The sequence below is a fragment of the Neopsephotus bourkii genome, unplaced genomic scaffold (genome assembly GCF_033783945.1).
Source record: "Neopsephotus bourkii isolate Nb327-2 ecotype Australia unplaced genomic scaffold, CSIRO-AGI_Nbou_v1 NB_1732, whole genome shotgun sequence".
NCBI classification, from domain to species: domain Eukaryota; kingdom Metazoa; phylum Chordata; class Aves; order Psittaciformes; family Psittacidae; genus Neopsephotus; species Neopsephotus bourkii.
The window spans coordinates 1-17,879 of NW_026902206.1; the positions used below are offsets into that span (position 1 = coordinate 1).

General features: G+C 40.3%; 1 protein-coding gene across 1 annotated transcript in view; it reads left to right on the forward strand.

The window, feature by feature from the left end:
- The first annotated feature begins 391 nt into the window (after positions 1-391).
- Positions 392-17,879, forward strand: part of LOC133224865 (methylglutaconyl-CoA hydratase, mitochondrial-like) — a 75,680-nt gene continuing 58,192 nt past the window's right edge. The window contains exons 1-3 of the mRNA XM_061376693.1: positions 392-568; positions 6,453-6,561; positions 7,502-7,558. Coding sequence (XP_061232677.1) covers positions 392-568; positions 6,453-6,561; positions 7,502-7,558 — 343 coding nt within the window. The remainder of the gene's footprint in view (positions 569-6,452; positions 6,562-7,501; positions 7,559-17,879) is intronic.

A 17,879-nucleotide genomic window follows, 5' to 3' on the forward strand; every position in this document is an offset into this window, starting at 1 on the left:
GTGAAAGTGTAATTTTGTGAATAAAATGTTCCTACTATAAAGAATATGTCAGTTACTGTAATTGCCCAGGGGCTGCCTCTACTTGACATGCAAAGTGCATAGTTTATGCCCTTTTATTTTTTGAAAATAATTAGCAGCATGAAATCTACTTGGAAGTCCCTAGCCAGCAATATCTATCTCAGGGGCTAGTACTGGTTCCAGTCCTGTTTAACATCATTAATAATGTAGATGGTGGTGTCTCAGCAAATTTGCTGATGATAGAGAATTGAAAGTTGTGGCTGATGCACCAGAGGGTTGTGCATCATTTGAAGGACTCAGTGAGCTGGAGAAATAGGCTGACAGGAACCTCGTTAAGTTCAACAAAGTAAAGTGCAAAGTCCTGCACCTGAGGATGAACAACCAATACATGCTGGGAGCTAACAATCTGGAAAGCAGCTTTGCAGAAATGGTCCTGCAGGTCCTGGTGGACACTAGGTTGAACATGAGCCAGCACTGTGCCCTTGCAGCAAAGGATATTAATGGTGTCCTGGGCTGCAATGGGACAAGTGTCACCAGCAGGTTGAAGGAGGTGATCTTTCCTCTCCATTCAACACTGGTGAGGCCACACTTGGGACTACTGTGCCTAGTTCTGGGCTCCCCAGGACAGGAGAGAAATGGAGCTACTGAAGGTAGACGAGTGAAGGGCCATGGAGGTGATGAATAGACTGGAGCATCTGTACTGTGGGGAAAGTTGAGTGAACTAAGATTGTTCAGCCTGGAGAAGAGAAGGCTCCGGGGGTGATCTCATCAATGGGATAAATACCTAAAGGGGGGGTGGGAGTGTTAAGATGAAGGTAGTCCCAGAGGCAATGGGCACAAATTGAAACATGGGAGGTTCAGGGAGCATTTACTGTGAGGGGCATTCATGCAGGTCGCCGTTACGTGATTTAAAGGTTTCTCATGAACTGCAGTCACATGTAGGCAGATACTTGCCAAACTTTCTTTGTCTGCTTTTAGTTAGATAATGAATTGTGGAGCTTTTTATAAATCCCTTACTTTTTATAACATACTTTCCTTTGGTAATATATGTGATACAGTATGCAAGGTATTTTTAAGCTTTTCATCCTTCTTGCTTTATGTTTTATGAAATCCATTATTCAGAAGGAAAAAATGAGCTGCTACAAATGCCCCCTGAAGTTGGTAGTTGTAGTAAGCTGTGCACTGATCGCCCTTAATTGTCAAATAATCAGAAATTTATGTGTGGAATAAATAGCTTGGACAATCTATTTCTTCGTTCTCTGGGAACTCTTTTATATTGTTGGAGACCCAGTTTTTGAGAGGAGTACTCTCACTACTTTCTTTTCCTTTAGTACTGGGAAATAAGAATTCTGAGGACTAATGGCTGGCTGTTGGTAATAAAAGCCAAATCAAGCTTATGAATCTAGTTCAGTAGGTGCTAGAGGTAGTGACTAGCTTCTGATTTACATCTGAATAATTGTTCTTTCCAAAGATAGATTGCCAGAGGTCACTGAAGTAAGAAGAAAGATGAAATATAGGGACTTTTTTCAATGTTATCCAGGTACAGGAGGGCACCAGAAGAATAGTAATGGCAGTTAAGATGACTGTCATTTTAGTCTTTCATATCGAATACTTGAAAAGACATACTTTGAAGTGGGGCCTCATTTGAATGTTCCTAAATACCAACTTCTGACTGCTGTGGTTAGCTGAATTGAAAGCACTTGTCTTTGTGTGTGCAAGAGTATGTCAAAAGTAGCAGTTAATTATATTTTAGGATGATATATAATTTGTGCATTATTGAATGAAAGGTCTTCCAAGGACTTCTCTCTCCTGCTTCATGGGAATCATGAAGTGCAAGTGTTGCTGAAGTAACAATGCAGACCTTTTGCTTTAAGAGAAATCGAATCCTAAGACTGTTGGATTTCCAGATCTTTAATGATAGCTTCTATACCCAGCTATAGGAAGCAATACTGGAGGTGTTGTGCAGGAGTACAGAAAGGCTGCTAGATAGTTATGAAGAAAGTATCAAGTGTAATTGAATTTCCTCTCAGATGGTATCTTACATATCTGTAATTTTTTAAGAACTTTTTTACTGAATTAGTCAGAGGATTAAATAGTCATGTACATCTCAGGTCAGTAGAATCCAGGCAACTTCTGCTTTCTGTTTGATGAGTGTCAGTGACTGCAATAATATGAATCAGCTGTGTGGTCTTTGTGACACACATCTGAGAAACCATTTATTGATCGAATCCTCCAGACCTGGTGCCTGTATTCATATGCTGGTCTTTCAATTCATCATATAATCATCTCTAAGCAGAAGGGAAATCCCTTGTTAGTCACCAGTAGCGGGCATCATGTGGAAAGTTACTTGAAGATGAAATAACAGTTACCTGCTTCAAAAATAGTTGTGATTCTTTGAGAATGCTTCCCACATCACATGTGGTTTTATGTGCTTAAGTGTAAAGTCCTTCTCCTGTGATAGTCTGTACTGATGACAAAATCGAGGAGAGTTTATCTTCTTCTACTCTGTCTTTCAGTAATGGAGAGGAAAGCTGGAGGCATCCCAAGTCTGCTGGTCAGCCTTATCTAAAGCTACATGTAATATATATGTTTACCAGGAATGCATTCCTGAAGTTGAGCTGAAGATCCACAGTTACTATGGAGTAGGAAACAGGCCCATTTCTTTATACTGCTTATATAACATTTTCTAACTTTTCTGACTTTCTTTGAGCTTTTATGGGTTTATTTGACTTAATTAACTGTGTCATGTTACTATGTTTAGTTTCTCTTATTGAAGTTTTTTACATACCATTCATTTCTTAGTTCTTTGGTTTCCCTCTTGGTCACTTCAACTGTATTATGTCTTGACTGCCCATTAAGTAAGTGTCTTTTTATACAGGTGATATCACCTTCTGTTGTAATAACTTATTCCTCAAATAACTTAATACACAAAAATTATTTTGATCTGCTTGTCATGTTGTCTACTGTTTACCTAGTCAGGCCTCTCTTTCTACTTCTGTGATCTCGAATATAGCACTGCATTTTTGTCTTATATCTGGCTCTGTTGCTGACTTAGCACTGATGTATACTAAAACGGGCCCTTCTTTTTCGTTACTCTACATAGAACCTTCCTTTTATGTAATATCATTAAGCTTTGATGTTATATTAGAACATGAGTATTCGCTTTTCTCTGGACACTTGTTTGATATAGAGAATGGAAGTGTATCTGCAGAATAGGCAGAATGTTTTACAATACAGTAGGTCTGTGAAGTAATCCTTTATGAATTAATCGCATGAACTGGTTTGTTACTTAGAGCACTTCCTATTTTAATGGCCACACTTTGATGTACCACAGTAAAGTGCAGTTCTGTAACCTACAGTTTAACACTGCTGATTACTTAGTCTTTCTTTTTCACTACTACTAACAGCATCAATCTGTGTATATGGTCTACTTTTCTCTGTGTGTGTTACACTAGTTTGTTTTGTTCCTTTTATATATATTCACAATTCCTTTTGTAGACTTTGCTATGCATCTCGTGATTGCACATCGATAAACCCATTTCAGATCTAGCACTAATGGTTAGTAATACAATTGCCTGAGATTTATATCTGTTTACAGTGTGACAAAATGTGGAATGTTAGAGAATAAAACCATTGAGCTTCCTGGCAAAGCTTTAAAGAGGTTGGGGGTTTTTTTTACCTGTCATTCATGGCAAATGAGCCTTGCCATGTAGAATCATTGTGGAGGTCAGCTGTCTGTTTACATAATTTATAGTTCTAAAAATTTGAGTGCATACAACTAAGTTAAGGCTATGGGGCATGATCTGTCAAGCATCGTCTCTGCTTTTGTTATGAGCTGAACAGTTTTGACAGTTGTGTATTAAAATCATGCAGATAAACATGAACAAGTGCCTCTTGTGCTACAAAATTTAAATATTCCAAGAAGCTTTACCCTTGGTAACAGGTTCTAGTAACTTAGAGACTGTTTACAATCAGGAGCAATTGATAATTTATTTCTATATTGCTTTTTCTGATGCTTCACAAGAACATGTTAAAAGAACTAATTTCCTTAATTATTTTGATAGGCATGCATAGAGCTATTGCAAAGAAATCTGTATTTTGCCTTTCATTCATTGTCAACTGACACTTCAGATGATCCTTTAAAATTAATATCCTTGGGAAGCAATTATTCTAACATATGGTATCAAACCACTTTTTCTCCCTTTTAATTATAAATTTTAGTATTTCTTGATAGGAATGCTGGTCGTAATTCTTGAAAGCAAACTGATTTGTAATGCTCTGTATGTAATAGCCTACTGAAATTGTACCATAGCTAAATTTGGAAGTTACTTATCATAGGAAAAGTAGTCTGCCTTGGACTACTGCAAAAGTTGTGTAAATAGTGCTCCATATACCTACTCTCTGAGAAATGGAGCATAAATGCAGACAGTAACTGCTGGAAACTACAATTAATAGTGACCATGCCTTCATGTTCAGGCAAATTATTTTTCGTTTACTGGTGGCAAAGGCAGATTCCTTTAAATACAGTCTGCATCAGCCTTGAACTTGGATTGCAAGACTATTTGGCAGATTGGTTATGGTGACGGGGTTATGAGTTTCAGTCAGCAGCTTGGCCCTGCTGGAATGAGAGTTGTCTTCCCATATAACTAAGAAAAAGTAAATTGAGAAACAGGAGATTTTATTCCTGTTCCTCTGTCTCCTATGCTTTCTGTGGATGTATATATATGTATATGAGTAAGAGTGATGGTCTATTGAAAATGTGAGATCTGAGCATTACGTGAATGGTATGGAATAAGGGGTGGATACCGTGGGGCAACATATAGTTGCTAACTTGGGCTCTTCTAAGTGACTGCAGGTGCTTGATTATTGCAGATAGTAATCAGTAGTCTCTTTTGACACTGGAATTGATTCAGATAATCAATCAAGATCTAAATCAGCACCCAAGGGACTTTGATTTAAAGCATTTGTTATAATCTTGAAAAACATTGATAATTTTTTGTTCTTTTCTTAAAAACAGTTATATTTTCATTAGTTGTTAATCATAAAAGGATTTTGATTTGAAGCTGAAAGTAGCCTTTCATTTAATTTGATATTTGGTTTTGTTACCCAGTGAGAGACTACCTGTTTGTATACAGATTTATTCATGCTGATGATGCACATTAACATCTTGTTGGTCATGGTTTGGTGTTTTTTTGTTTTTTTTTTTTTAAAATTACGTTATCTGAAGTGCATCTGTCAGAAAGGAAAAAGATAAGCTAGGTAGCACAACTTCTAAATTTAGAACTTGTTCACTAAAGAAAGGAATTATTATTTGTAATTAATGCATTAAATTAGTCATTTTTGTTCACATTACCCTTCTAGATTATAAAAGCAGAGGACATTATCTCACACCAGATTCTCATTTGTATTTTGGCAGCAGTTTTTTTTTCTTTTTCAGTTCCAAGTAAGACTGATGAACTGGTCATTTAATTAAGAAGCTGAAACATTAAAACAAAGAAAATACATTTTTTTTTTAACATCTGAAAAAAACCCGGACTATTCCTGTCAAGAGTTGGCTTAAGATTTCAACAAGCTGTAGCCCATGTGTTCAGCTAATGAATTGCTTTTGAGTATCTTTGAAGTAGCTGCAATATACTACTGAAATATTGTTTGAGTGTAGTTTAGAACTGCAGATAGCTTGTGGTAAATGTTATGTTAAATCTAATTGAAGCTGTAAAAAAGTTTACTTCTCAAGTGAAAAATACCTTTTTTCCCCAAACTTCTTTGAGTTTGTGTGAAGAGGGAAGAAGAGAACTTAAACTTGTTGGAGATGAAGAGCAGTACTTTAAGCTGAATGTTTAAATGACTTCCCCGAGTCAGAACAGATGATAAATTAAATGCAAATCTGCCATGGTCACACGGCCTTCTGGATCTCTGCTACCTGTCACATGTACTGGCAGCATGTGTATCTGAGACTGAAAACTTTTCCACGTTCCATTAAGCTGTTAGTGGCTGCCTTATTGGAGAAAAGGGGCAATAGTGGTGACAACACCACATCTGGGAATATTAAGACACAGAGAGCTTCCAGCTATGCTAGTGTCACAGCTGATTATGGTAAGACATCTGTATTTCAACTGGGACTGCTTGTGTATGTGCCTTTTTAAACTGTTCTTTTATTTTTTGCCTAGCTCTGCTATGTATGTTTTTAGAGTTTACTCTTCAGATTTTTGTCAGAAGTCAGCAGAAGCTGGAGGAAAGGGCTTGCAAACCTATTTAGGCACAAAGTGGTATAGAAGGAGGGTCATTTTATTTTTGCCAAAGTGTTGCTGAGCAGTCACATTTTTGTCCCTCTTAGTTTTGTGAGTTTCTTCCCATAGCATGACTGTATGTTGAATAAAATGTAATTAAATGGTATTTCAGATATGTTCTTTGTGAGGCCAGTGTTAAATTAATAGGTACTTTCTTTTTCAGCTAATCTGCCTGTACCTACTATTGCTGCAATAGATGGAGCTGCATTAGGTGGTGGCCTAGAACTTGCATTAGCCTGTGATATAAGAGTGGCAGGTAGGTCTGAATCTTGCTTATAGGACATGGATTGTTAGTGTTGCAGATGGCTTGACTAATCCTTGTTTTGGCAACAATTTTATAAAACTTATTTTGTATTTGATGTTGTTTCTAACCAGTTATTTTAAAGGGATTTAGCAGAAACCTATCTAAGTACTTGCTAGTGTTTAATTTCAAACAATTTATCACTGATAGCTGGATTGTTTTCTTTACATGTTTTATTTTATTATGACATTTGTTTTACCGGTATTGCTAGAAGGGTTATTTAGTGGTTTGATACTTTATTTAGTAATTTAAGTATTCTCTTCTGTGTTTGAAGTATTCTAGATGGAGATTTGATTTTTATCTAAACAGGTTGCAGGGAAAAAGCAAAAGTTGTTAGTGAGAATATTATTACACAAGCCATTAAGCTGTTATAAAAGAAAAGTGTCAGCAGCACTTGAAAAGAGGAACCTTGACACATCCAGCTGTTAGAACCGTAAAGCCATTTGTTGAAAAGTAAATGGAAACTTGTTCCCGAACAGCTGCCAGTAACGTAGGGTATATGATGCTGTTTGACCCTTAGAAAATACTCTGTCAGCTAAAGAATTCATAATAATAATCAGATACTGAAGTCTGCCCCTTTTTGAGATCTCAGATAATAACAATCTTTTTATTTTAGTATTTTACATTTTGCAAGTAAGTCTCTTAATCACTGTAATTGATTACTTGCAATGTGAAAATTAACAAGGTACAGAGCTTGCTTTGATGGAAGTAGTTGGGTCTTTTACCAAAGGTTAAATCTATTTAAATATTTTCATAAACAAATGCTTTTTAGGTGATTTATTGTTCTTTATAAAGGAAATGTAATAAATCAACAGTCTTGTAGGTCGTTACTACATATTTTGCTAAGTTTTTTCTTATCGATCATAATAAGAACTCATTTACGTTCTGTTTTTAGCCTCTTCTGCTAAAATGGGTCTAGTTGAAACAAAGTTGGCAATCATTCCAGGTGCAGGTATGAATCTTTTCCTTTTGTTACCATGGATAACTAAATAACACATACTCTTGGCTTTTGATTTTGGATTGGTGTTTATGAATGTCTGCTTATTTTTGTATTCCTGGTAATGATCATGGCATGTTTTAAAGCTTACTCCTCCTATTACTTACCAAATATCAATAAAAACCTGTATTTCTCATTTTTAGGGAATGGCTTTGTATATTATGCTTTTAACCAGTCTTCATCAGCTAAGTCAGTATTGAGTGATTCTGTAATGGTATTTGATATCAATCAGAAGGCTAAACAATTTTTTGAAGGGTCAGACTAGGAAAAAAGATACGAGTTAACTGTGGGTGTACAAAAAGGTAATTTAAATAATCATCCACTTTTATGTAACGTCTGGTACTTTAGGATTCAAATTCTGTTTTCATGCTGCTAGCAAATTGGTTGTAAAGAGTTTAAAAACTGGAAGTATGTCTGTAAGTAGATCTTTTGTCTTACTAACATCTTTTGAGATTTTGGGGGTCAAAAACTTCTTTTCTATCTGGAAGGCCAGTTTACTGGCTTTTCCTGGTTTCACGGTGAATGAAAGTTATATAGTGATTAATGGTCAAGAAGGTCTTTGTGTTATGAAAACTTTTGTTGTTATTTTATGGATAAATCATTGTCACTTAAGGTATCTGCATTTCTGGGAAAAGGGAAGTAATGTGAAAACAAGTGCCTCTCTGTGACCCCAGTCTAACTTTGGTGTTCACTTCTGGAACTTCCTGGGGAACTTTGTAACCTTTCTTTTCTCCTTTCTGATGGGTGGAACCTATTTTGAAAGCACGGTATCCAATTTTGGTGGATACCATTGCAGGTGATGTGGAGAGGGCAGTAACATTACCCTAATAGGAGCACTCGACAATAAGTTTTAGTGAAGAAAAAGACACAAAATGATGTTATTTGTTAGCAAGATTTTCCCCTTTGACCTTCCACTCCACCAGCTGCTGCAGAATTTTGCAGGACAGTATTGGAGACACACTCTCTAGCCATAGAATCGTAGAATCATAGAATAATTAGGGTTGGAAAGGACCTTAGGATCATCAAGTTCCAACCCCCCTGCCATGGGCAGGGACACCTCACACTAAACCATGTCATCCAAGGCTCTGTCCAACCTGGCCCTGAACACCGCCAGGGATGGAGCATTCACAACTTCCCTGGGCAACCCATTCCCAGTACCTCAGCACCCGCACAGTAAAGAACTTCTTCCTTATATCCAATCTAAACTTCCCCTGTTTTAAGTTTTAACCCAAGAAATTTAGGTCAAATTCTCCATATATTCTCAGAATTCAGCTTATTTAGGTTGTTTCATGTTTCCTTGTCTTTAGTTAATTATAAATGTTTCAAACTTCTAATGCTTTCACCTTATAATGCTAGGTGCCTGACTCATGAGTTCATTCAGAATATTTTATTGCTATTCAAAGATTGAGGTTTGAATTTTTTTTTTTTTTTTTTTTGTCATCCTAAAATAATAGTTTGGGCAAACATCTTCAGCTCCTTGAAAATATGACAGATTTCACCATGTTACAGTGCTTTTAAGCTTAAAACATTTTGGAGTATGCTCATTGCCTATTTTTTCCCCTATTGCTATCAGCCTTTCTGAGTACTATTTCTGCTGAGTGTATTTGACCTTATCACAATTTTTTCCTCATCATCCTGTACTTGCACTAATCCTGTTGAGACAACAGCAGTGTTTCAGCCCTTTTTGCCTCCTGTCATGATCCAACTAGTAACTGATTGTTCTTTGTGTTAGGAGAAAGTGAAGAATGAGTGAATTAATTCTGCATATTGATTTAGAAATATCCACTTCAGCAATAAGCTTCATGCAGTAATGGAATATTTCCTTATAGTGCTTACTTCAAGCTGTTCTAAGCCAAAGGAGGACTGGACAGCGGAGCTGAAAAGAGAGCTGTATCCATTAAGAGGCCTCAGTAGGTTTCTGCTGCCATCTGGTACATCTGAAACATGCTGCAAAAGTGTGTTGCTCCTTCAGAGTAGGTTCCTGTAGTATGGCAAACTACTGCTGTTTTTATTATGCTCCATCAGCTGCCATGTGTATGTGAAAGATGTAAAGATTTTAACTTCGGTGAAAATTAAGAGGGTTATTTGGTGCTGTATGAAAAACGTCTTTATATTTGCTGTTTCTAAAACTTCAGGAAGTTACACTCAAAAAGCTGTATTAGAAGAACATTACTGGAATTTAATAGTATTAAATGGATGATATTAATGGATTCAGGGCAGATCAGGTATGATATTTTGGACCTCGTTGTATTTTGTGTTTTATTTCATCCTTTGAAACAGGATCATCTGAAGACCCAGTCTGCTGTTGTCTAGTGACTGACCAGATTTAACCTAAATTTCACAGCTGTGAGAAATTTTGCATTTGAATATGTGCAAAAGTACAGCAACCTTCTAAAGCCTAGGATTGAACAGCAGTTGGTTGGATCCCAGTTAATATACCAAAATTAATTGTTCCTTTTAAGTCTGCTGAGGGTCTCAACCAGGTAGGCATTTGTAGAGTGTACTTTATCTGTGATGTCATGTTGAGTCTCCTCAGAAAATGGATCCATTGCAGACGGCAGAGCAAGACCAACTGGGATAACAGCAGTGCCTGCTTTTACGCAACAGCTTTACACACAGACCAGCTGCTCAGGTTGTGAGGGAGAAGGATGATTCTTCTGCCTTTGGAAATTTCTGTCCAGTTCTCTCCACTATGAAAAAAACCTCAGCTGCCAGACTGTGCGCTAGGGAAAGCAGAAAATATGTTTTTCCACTTCAGTACATCCTCTTGTTTAGTAAGAAATTAAAGATTTGGAGAAATAGAGGAAGTGTGTAAGAGAGAAAATGGCTTGATAACTCAGTGCTAGTCAAGTTACCTGAGAATGAATATTGATTTTTGTTTCTTAAAGCAAGTCTGACAAGAAGTATTCAATGCATGAAGGGTTTTGTGCATCACAACAAGCATTTGTCATAGAATTGCTTATGTCAGAAAGGCTGTTTAATATCATTAGGTCAAACTGTTAACCTAACACTTCCAAATCCACCAGTAAGCTGTGTCACTAAGCACCACATCTGTGTGTATTCTAAATACCTCCAGGGATGGTGATTCAGCCACTTCCCAGGACAGCCTGTCTGAGTGCTTGACAACCCTTTCATTGAAGAAATTTTTCCTAATATCCTGTCTAAACCTCCCCTGGCACAACTTGAGGCCGTTTCCTTGTCCTGTGACTTGTTATGTGGGAGAAGAGACCAACACCCACCTCACTGCAACCTCCTTTCAGGTAGCTGTAGAGAGGGGTGAGGTCTCTCCTCAGCCTTCTTTGCTCCAGATTAAACAACCCCAGTTCTCTCAACTGTTCCTCATAAAACTTATGCTCTAAACCTTTCATCAGCTTCATAGCCCTTCCCTGGACCTGGTCCAGCACCTTAATGTCTCTCTTGTAGTGAGGGGCACAGCCTCACCAGTGCAGAGTACAGGGGGATGATCACTGCCCTGGCCCTGCCGACCACACTATTGCTGATACAGGCCAGGATGCCATTGGCCTTCTTGGTTGTCTGGGCACAAGCTGGCTCATGTTCAGCACCATCAGTCAGCACCCTCAGGTCCTTTTCACAGTATCACAGTATCACAGTATGTAAGAGATTGGAAGGGACCTCAAAAGATCATCTAGTCCAATCCCCCTGCCAGAGCAGGAACACCTAGATAAGGTTACACAGGAACGTGTCCAGGCGGGTTTTGAATGTCTCCAAAGAAGGAGATTCCACAACCTCCCTGGGCAGCCTGTTCCAGTGTTCCGTCACCCTCACTGAGAAGAAGTTTCTTCTCAGGTTTAAGTGGAACCTCTTGTGCTCCAATTTGTACCCATTGCCCCTTGTCCTTTCATTGTTTGCCACTGAGAAGAGCCTGGCTCCATCCTCGTGACACTCCCCCTTTATATATTTATATACACTAATAAGGTCACCCCTTAATCTCCTCTTCTCCAAACTATAGAGACCCAGCTCCCTCAGTCTTTCCTCATAAGGGAGATGCTCCACTCCCTTAATCATCTTAGTTGCCCTGCGCTGGACTCTCTCCAGCAGGTCCCTGTCCTTTTTAAACTGAGGGGCCCAGAACTGGACACAATATTCCAGATGAGGTCTCACCAGGGCAGAGTAGAGGGGAAGGAGGACCTCTCTCGACCTACTAACCACCCCCCTTCTAATACAACCCAGGATGCCATTGGCCTTCTTGGCCACAAGGGCACAGTGTCGGCTCATGGTCACCCTGTCGTCCACCAGGACCCCCAGGTCCCTCTCCCCTACACTGCTCTCTAACAGGTCGTTCCCCAATCTATACTGGAACCTGGGATTGTTCCTGCCCAGATGCAGGACTCTACACTTTCCCTTGTTATATTTCATCAAGTTATTCCCCGCCCAGCTCTCCAGCCTGTCCAGGTCTCTCAGGATGGCAGCACAGCCTTCTGGCGTGTCAGCCACTCCTCCCAGCTTAGTGTCATCAGCAAACTTGCTGATAGTACACTCAATTCCCTCATCTAAATTGTTGATGAATATATTAAATAATACTGGTCCCAGTACCGACCCTTGAGGCACTCCACTAGATACAGGCCTCCAACTAGACTCCGCCCCATAGACTACAACTCTCTGGCTTCTCTCCTTCAGCCAGTTCACAGTCCACCTCACTACCCGATCATCCAGACCACACTTCCTCAATTTAGCCACAAGGATGCTGTGGGAGACCGTGTCAAACGCTTTGCTGAAGTCAGGGTAGGCCACATCCACCGCTCTGCCATCATCCATCCACCGTGTTATTTCCTCATAAAAGGCTACGAGATTGGTCAAGCATGACTTCCCCTTGGTGAAGCCATGTTGACTGCCCCTCATAACCCTCTTATCCTTGATATGCCTTAAGATGGCACCAAGGATAAGGTGTTCCATCACTTTTCCAGGAATGGAGGTGAGGCTAACCGGTCTATAGTTACCCGGGTCCTCCTTCTTGCCCTTTTTGAAGACAGGAGTGACATTTGCTTTCCTCCAGTCCTCAGGCACCTCTCCCGTTTCCCAAGACTTGGTAAAGATGATGGAGAGCGGTCTAGCAATGACCTCAGCCAGTTCCCTCAGCACCCGCGGGTGCATCCCATCTGGACCCATGGATTTCTGGATGTCCAGATTGCTCAACTGGTCTTTAACCCATTCCTCATCAACTAAGGCAAACCGCTCCGTTGACCTATCTTCATCCGAGGTCTCAGCGGTACAGGGCTCTTCAGGACTGCCTCCGGCAGAGTAGACAGAGACAAAGAAGTCATTCAGTAACTCTGCCATCTCTGTATCTTCTGTCACCAGGGCACCCGTCCCGTTCATCAGCGGGCCTACATTGCCTCTGGTGTTAGTTTTACCTGCCATGTATTTGAAAAACCTCTTTCTGCTGTCCTTGACCCCTCTCGCCAGCTTTAATTCCAAGGAGGCCTTAGCCATCCTAGCAGCTTTCCTACATCCTCTAGCAGCAGCCTTATATTCTTCCCAAGTGGCCAGCCCTTCCTTCCATGACCTGTAAACTCTCCTCTTCCACTTGAGCATACCCAGCAATTCCCTATTTAGCCACGCAGGTCTCCTGACCCTCTTCCTTGACTTCCTACGTGTCGGGATGCTCCGATCTTGAGCTCGGAAAAAGCAGTCCTTGAACGTCAACCAACTATCTTGGGCCCCTTTCCCTTCAAGCAGCCTAGCCCACGGGATTTCCCCTAGCAATCGCTTGAAGAGGCCAAAGTTTGCCCTGCTAAAGTCCAGGGTTGCGATTCTACTTGCTATTCTACTGACCCTACCACAGAAGATCCTGAATTCTACCATCTTGTGGTCGCTGCAACCAAGGCAGCCCTCAACCTTCACTCCTTCAACCAGACCCTCCTTGTTAGTGAGGATGAGATCCAGCAGCACACCTCTCCTGGTTGGCTCATCCACCATTTGCATGAGGAAGTTATCATCCATACACTGGAGGAACCTCCTGGACTGCGGCTGGGTTGCCGAGTAGTCCTTCCAGCAAACATCAGGGAAGTTAAAATCCCCCACGACGACCACGGCCTGTGACTGTGAGGCCGCTCTCAGCTGCCTGTAGAAGGCCTCGTCAACTTCCTCACCCTGATCCGGTGGCCTGTACCAGACCCCCCCAACAGTATCGCCCCTGCCAGCCTGCCCCTTAATTCTCACCCACAGACTCTCGACTCACTCATCATCTGTCCCCGGACAGAACTCAACGCATTGTAGCTGCTCTCGCACATAAAGAGCGACCCCACCACCCCGCCTGGCTGGCCTGTCTTTCCTGAAAAGGACATAGCCCTCCATGACTATATTCCAGTCACGTGAGCTGTCCCACCACGTCTCTGTAATAGCCACTAGGTCATAATCTCCTGACTTAACACAGGTTTCCAGCTCCTCCTGCTTATTTCCCATGCTGCGCGCATTGGCGTACAGGCATTTCAGGGAGCGAGCCGAGCACACCGATTTCACCCTGGGATTACAGGAGGCCTCCCAGTCTTCATCAGTTCTGGAGCGCTGTCCCACTGAGGCAAGCCCAGCTACAACCCCACCGAGCAGCTTTTCAGCCTCTCTTCCCCAAGCCTGTAGCATTGACATGGGGTGGTTGTGGCCCAAGTGCAGGACCTGGCAGTTTGCCTTGTTGATCTCATACCATTGTCCACAGCCCATTGATGCAGCCTGTGCAGATCGCTCTGCAGACCCTCCCTATCCTTCAGCAGAGCAATGCTCCCACCCAACTTGGTGTCATCTGTGAACTTACTGAGGGTGCCCTTGATCTCATTGATGAAGATATTTAACAGAACTGGACCCAAATCTGAGCCCTGGAGAGCAGCACTTGTGATCGGCCATGGACTGTATTTGACTCTGCTCACCACCGCTCTTCGGGCCTGGCCATCCAGCTGGTTTTTTACCCAGTGAAGAGTACAACCTTCCAAGCCGTGAACAGCTAGTTTCTCTAGGAGGATGCTGTGGGAAACAGTGTCAAGGGCTTTACTAAAGTCTAGGTAGACAACATCCATGTCCTTTTCTTTCATCTGCTAAGTGGACCACCTTGTCACAGAGGGAGGTCAGTTTAGTCAAGCAGAATCTGTCTTATATAAACCCATGCCAGCTGGGCCTGAACTGTCCTGTGTGTACTGTGTGGTGGTGCTCAAGACTACCTTCTCCATAACCTTCTTGAGCACTGAGGTCCAGGTGACAGGCCTATAGTTCCCTGGATCCTCCTTCCAGCCCTTCTTGTCACATTTGCAAATCTTCAGTCAGCAGGGAGCTCCCTGTTTAGCCAGGGCTGCTGGTAAGTTATTGACAGTGGCTTGGTAAGTAATGCACCAGCTCTCTCAGTACCTGTGGGTGGTTCCCTTCTAGCCCCATAGACGTGTGTGTCTTAGTTGGTGTAGCAGGTCACTAAACGTTCTCCTTTGGACTACAGAGGCTTCATTCTGAATTCTAATCCTGTGTCTTTAAGATATCCTTCATGCAGAATATCCAGCCGTCCTAGAATCCTTTGCCCATCAGGACTGCCTCCCAAGGGAGTCAGTCAACCAGTCACCTAATCAAGCTGAAGTCTGCCCTCTGCAAGTCCAAGGTTGCAGTTCTGCTGACCCCCTTCCTTTCTTCTCTGAGAAGTGAAAACCATGATTTTGTGACTGCTATGCCTAAGTCAGTCCCCAGCAATCACATCACCCACAAGTCTTTCTCTGTTCACAAACAAAAGGGAAGCAGGATGCCTTCCCTAGTTGGTTCCCTCACCAGCTGTGTCAGGAAGTCATCTTCCACACATGCCAGGAACCTCTTAGACTTTTTCATCTCTGCTGTGTTGTATTTCAGACTGTCTGTTCATCCCTTCTTCAGTTTTCTTCAATATGAACTTATTTTCTGATGTCCAGTTGTGGTCTAATTGGACTACAGGACAGTGGTTGCAAAAAAAGACTCCCTAGAAGTTTATTAAAAAACTAGGTGGCAAGATGAAAGGAAAATTTTATTGTCACCAAACAAAAAGTTTCAGCATGAACTAACCTATTCTTGAACATGAACCAATGAGCACAGTGGGAGGTATTGTAGGTGCCCTAGCTGTTGAAAATGTTTCAGTCTGATTACTCCTCTCACTGGATAGCAGTGAGTTTGTATGAGAAAGGATTTAATGGAAAACGAGACTGTATTAACTGTGCAGTTTAACAAAATGCTTGTTATCAGCCAGAGTGGCTTTCCTCAAAGCTGTTAATTGCTAAAAGGAGTTTAGTTTTTGGATCTCTAGTTAAAATGCTGTTTTAACAACTTATTTTGTGTAATGCTGCAGTCTGTACAGAACTTCACATAATGTATGAAGACTCTTTTTTACACAAAAATCATGTTGTTTCTCTTGTTATTATTTCCCAAACTGAAATAAAAGAAAAATAAACCAAAGAGGTTAATTGATTATAGTTTCTGGTGTCTCTCAACTTGCAAAGAAAGTGTATTGTGTATTTTCCTTATCTTCTGAAGTAGTCATCGTTTACTTTTAAAAGCAACATGAAGGTTTCTGTTGCAGGATTTATTTTAAAGCTAAAAAAATATTCTATTTTGGATGAGAAAAGTATCAAGGGAATTGCCAGATCTGAAAAACTCATACAGAAGGTGATCTTGCTAGCAGCAGTAGTTGTATGATTCAGCCAAGTGTAAAGGTTAAATAAAATGTCAAACATTTCAAGTTGACATCTGATGCACCTTGCAGTATATTGTTAGCATATTCTTTAGATTTCTGTACTTTAGTTTCATCAGTAATAGGAATATTTGCATGTGACAAATACTGAAAAAAGTGTCACCAGTTGTGGGAGGTCTGTGGTAGGACTTACAGACTTTTGCACAGTTAGTGTAATTTTTCTGCATGTAGGTGCTACTTGATAGTACATCATTACAGAGATAGTCAGAAAGAAAAATCTGCTTATTTTGTGTAACTTTATGCATCTTAACTATCCCTTTCTATGCCATCTTTATTCCTCCTTCAGCAGTTCGCTCTTGTCTTCTCCCTAGTTCTTACGTGTACAGTTTTTTCTCACTAGGTAAGGACAGCAGTTGAGTCCTCTTACATTTTTAAAGTTCAGCTCAGTCCTGTGACAACTGACTATTAGTAAAAACCTCCAAAGTGAAACAGTTAGTTTTGAGTTTCTTTCTCCCGCCGCTGTCCCACACAGTTAGTCCATAAGCTCTCTTGTGACTTACCTTACTTCTCCTGTTTCCTTCTCCGAGTTTTGTGTCGGATTTTTAATATTGTAAAGTCCTGAAATTAGATACTGGCAGAAGACAGTTGAAATAAGCTCCTAAATCAACATCTTCAGCATTTCATTAATATTTTTTCTTAAAGAAATTATGTACTGTGGAACAACCAAAAAGGTGCACATTCTTCTTCTTCTTCCCTACAATTAAGAAAAACTTCTAATTTTTTTTAAACCAGTGACTATTGAGCATTTACAGTGCTAGTATGATTTGATACAGGAAAAACCCTAAATTATGTTATTCTAAGAACATTTATCCGTGTATTCTTCAGTCATCTGGGTCTAGATAGCTTTATTTGCATTTTAATATTTTGTAATGTTTATTTTATGCATCATGTTAAATAAATGGCCTGAAGTAAAAAAATGCTTATAGTGTAGAAAACAGATGTTTGAACATCCATTCTTTCCTCAAAGTAATTAAACACAATATATAGATTGTTACTAGAGAGGGGTAAATTGGTTCTGCTTCTGTAAGTTATGGAGAATTGTGGTTCTTACATTTTCCTTTTCTTAAATAAAAATAAGCTGAGTTTCATTAAATGACTCATTTTCTCCTGGGCTTTATGATCTGTTGGGGTGATGATGTTGAGGCAAAACTTTAAAATATCATGCAATACTAACACTGCAAAAGCTGCATACCTAAAACTAATGTTTTGCAAATTTTATTTACAGTCTCTCTAATCAGAATAATTTGCAAGTAGTGGCAATGTACAACAGAAAAGAAGATGGGAGGAGAACTCCCATGTCATCAGAACTGTACCATGTATCTACGTGACACATACAGTACTTACCTTTGCAGGGTGATCCACAGAGCAACCTGTGCCTATAATCCAAGGCTATCATCAGTGTCCCAAGTGACTGCAGTTGTATAGAATGTTATTTGAAATGTCAAGTTCAATGTAAGAAATTGATTGCTGTGGATATTGTAGTTGTTTCTGCAAGCAGGGATTGCAGAACATTTCTTCCTGACCTAAATTTGGGGCTGTCTTGTTTACAAATCAGGGTTAACAATCAGA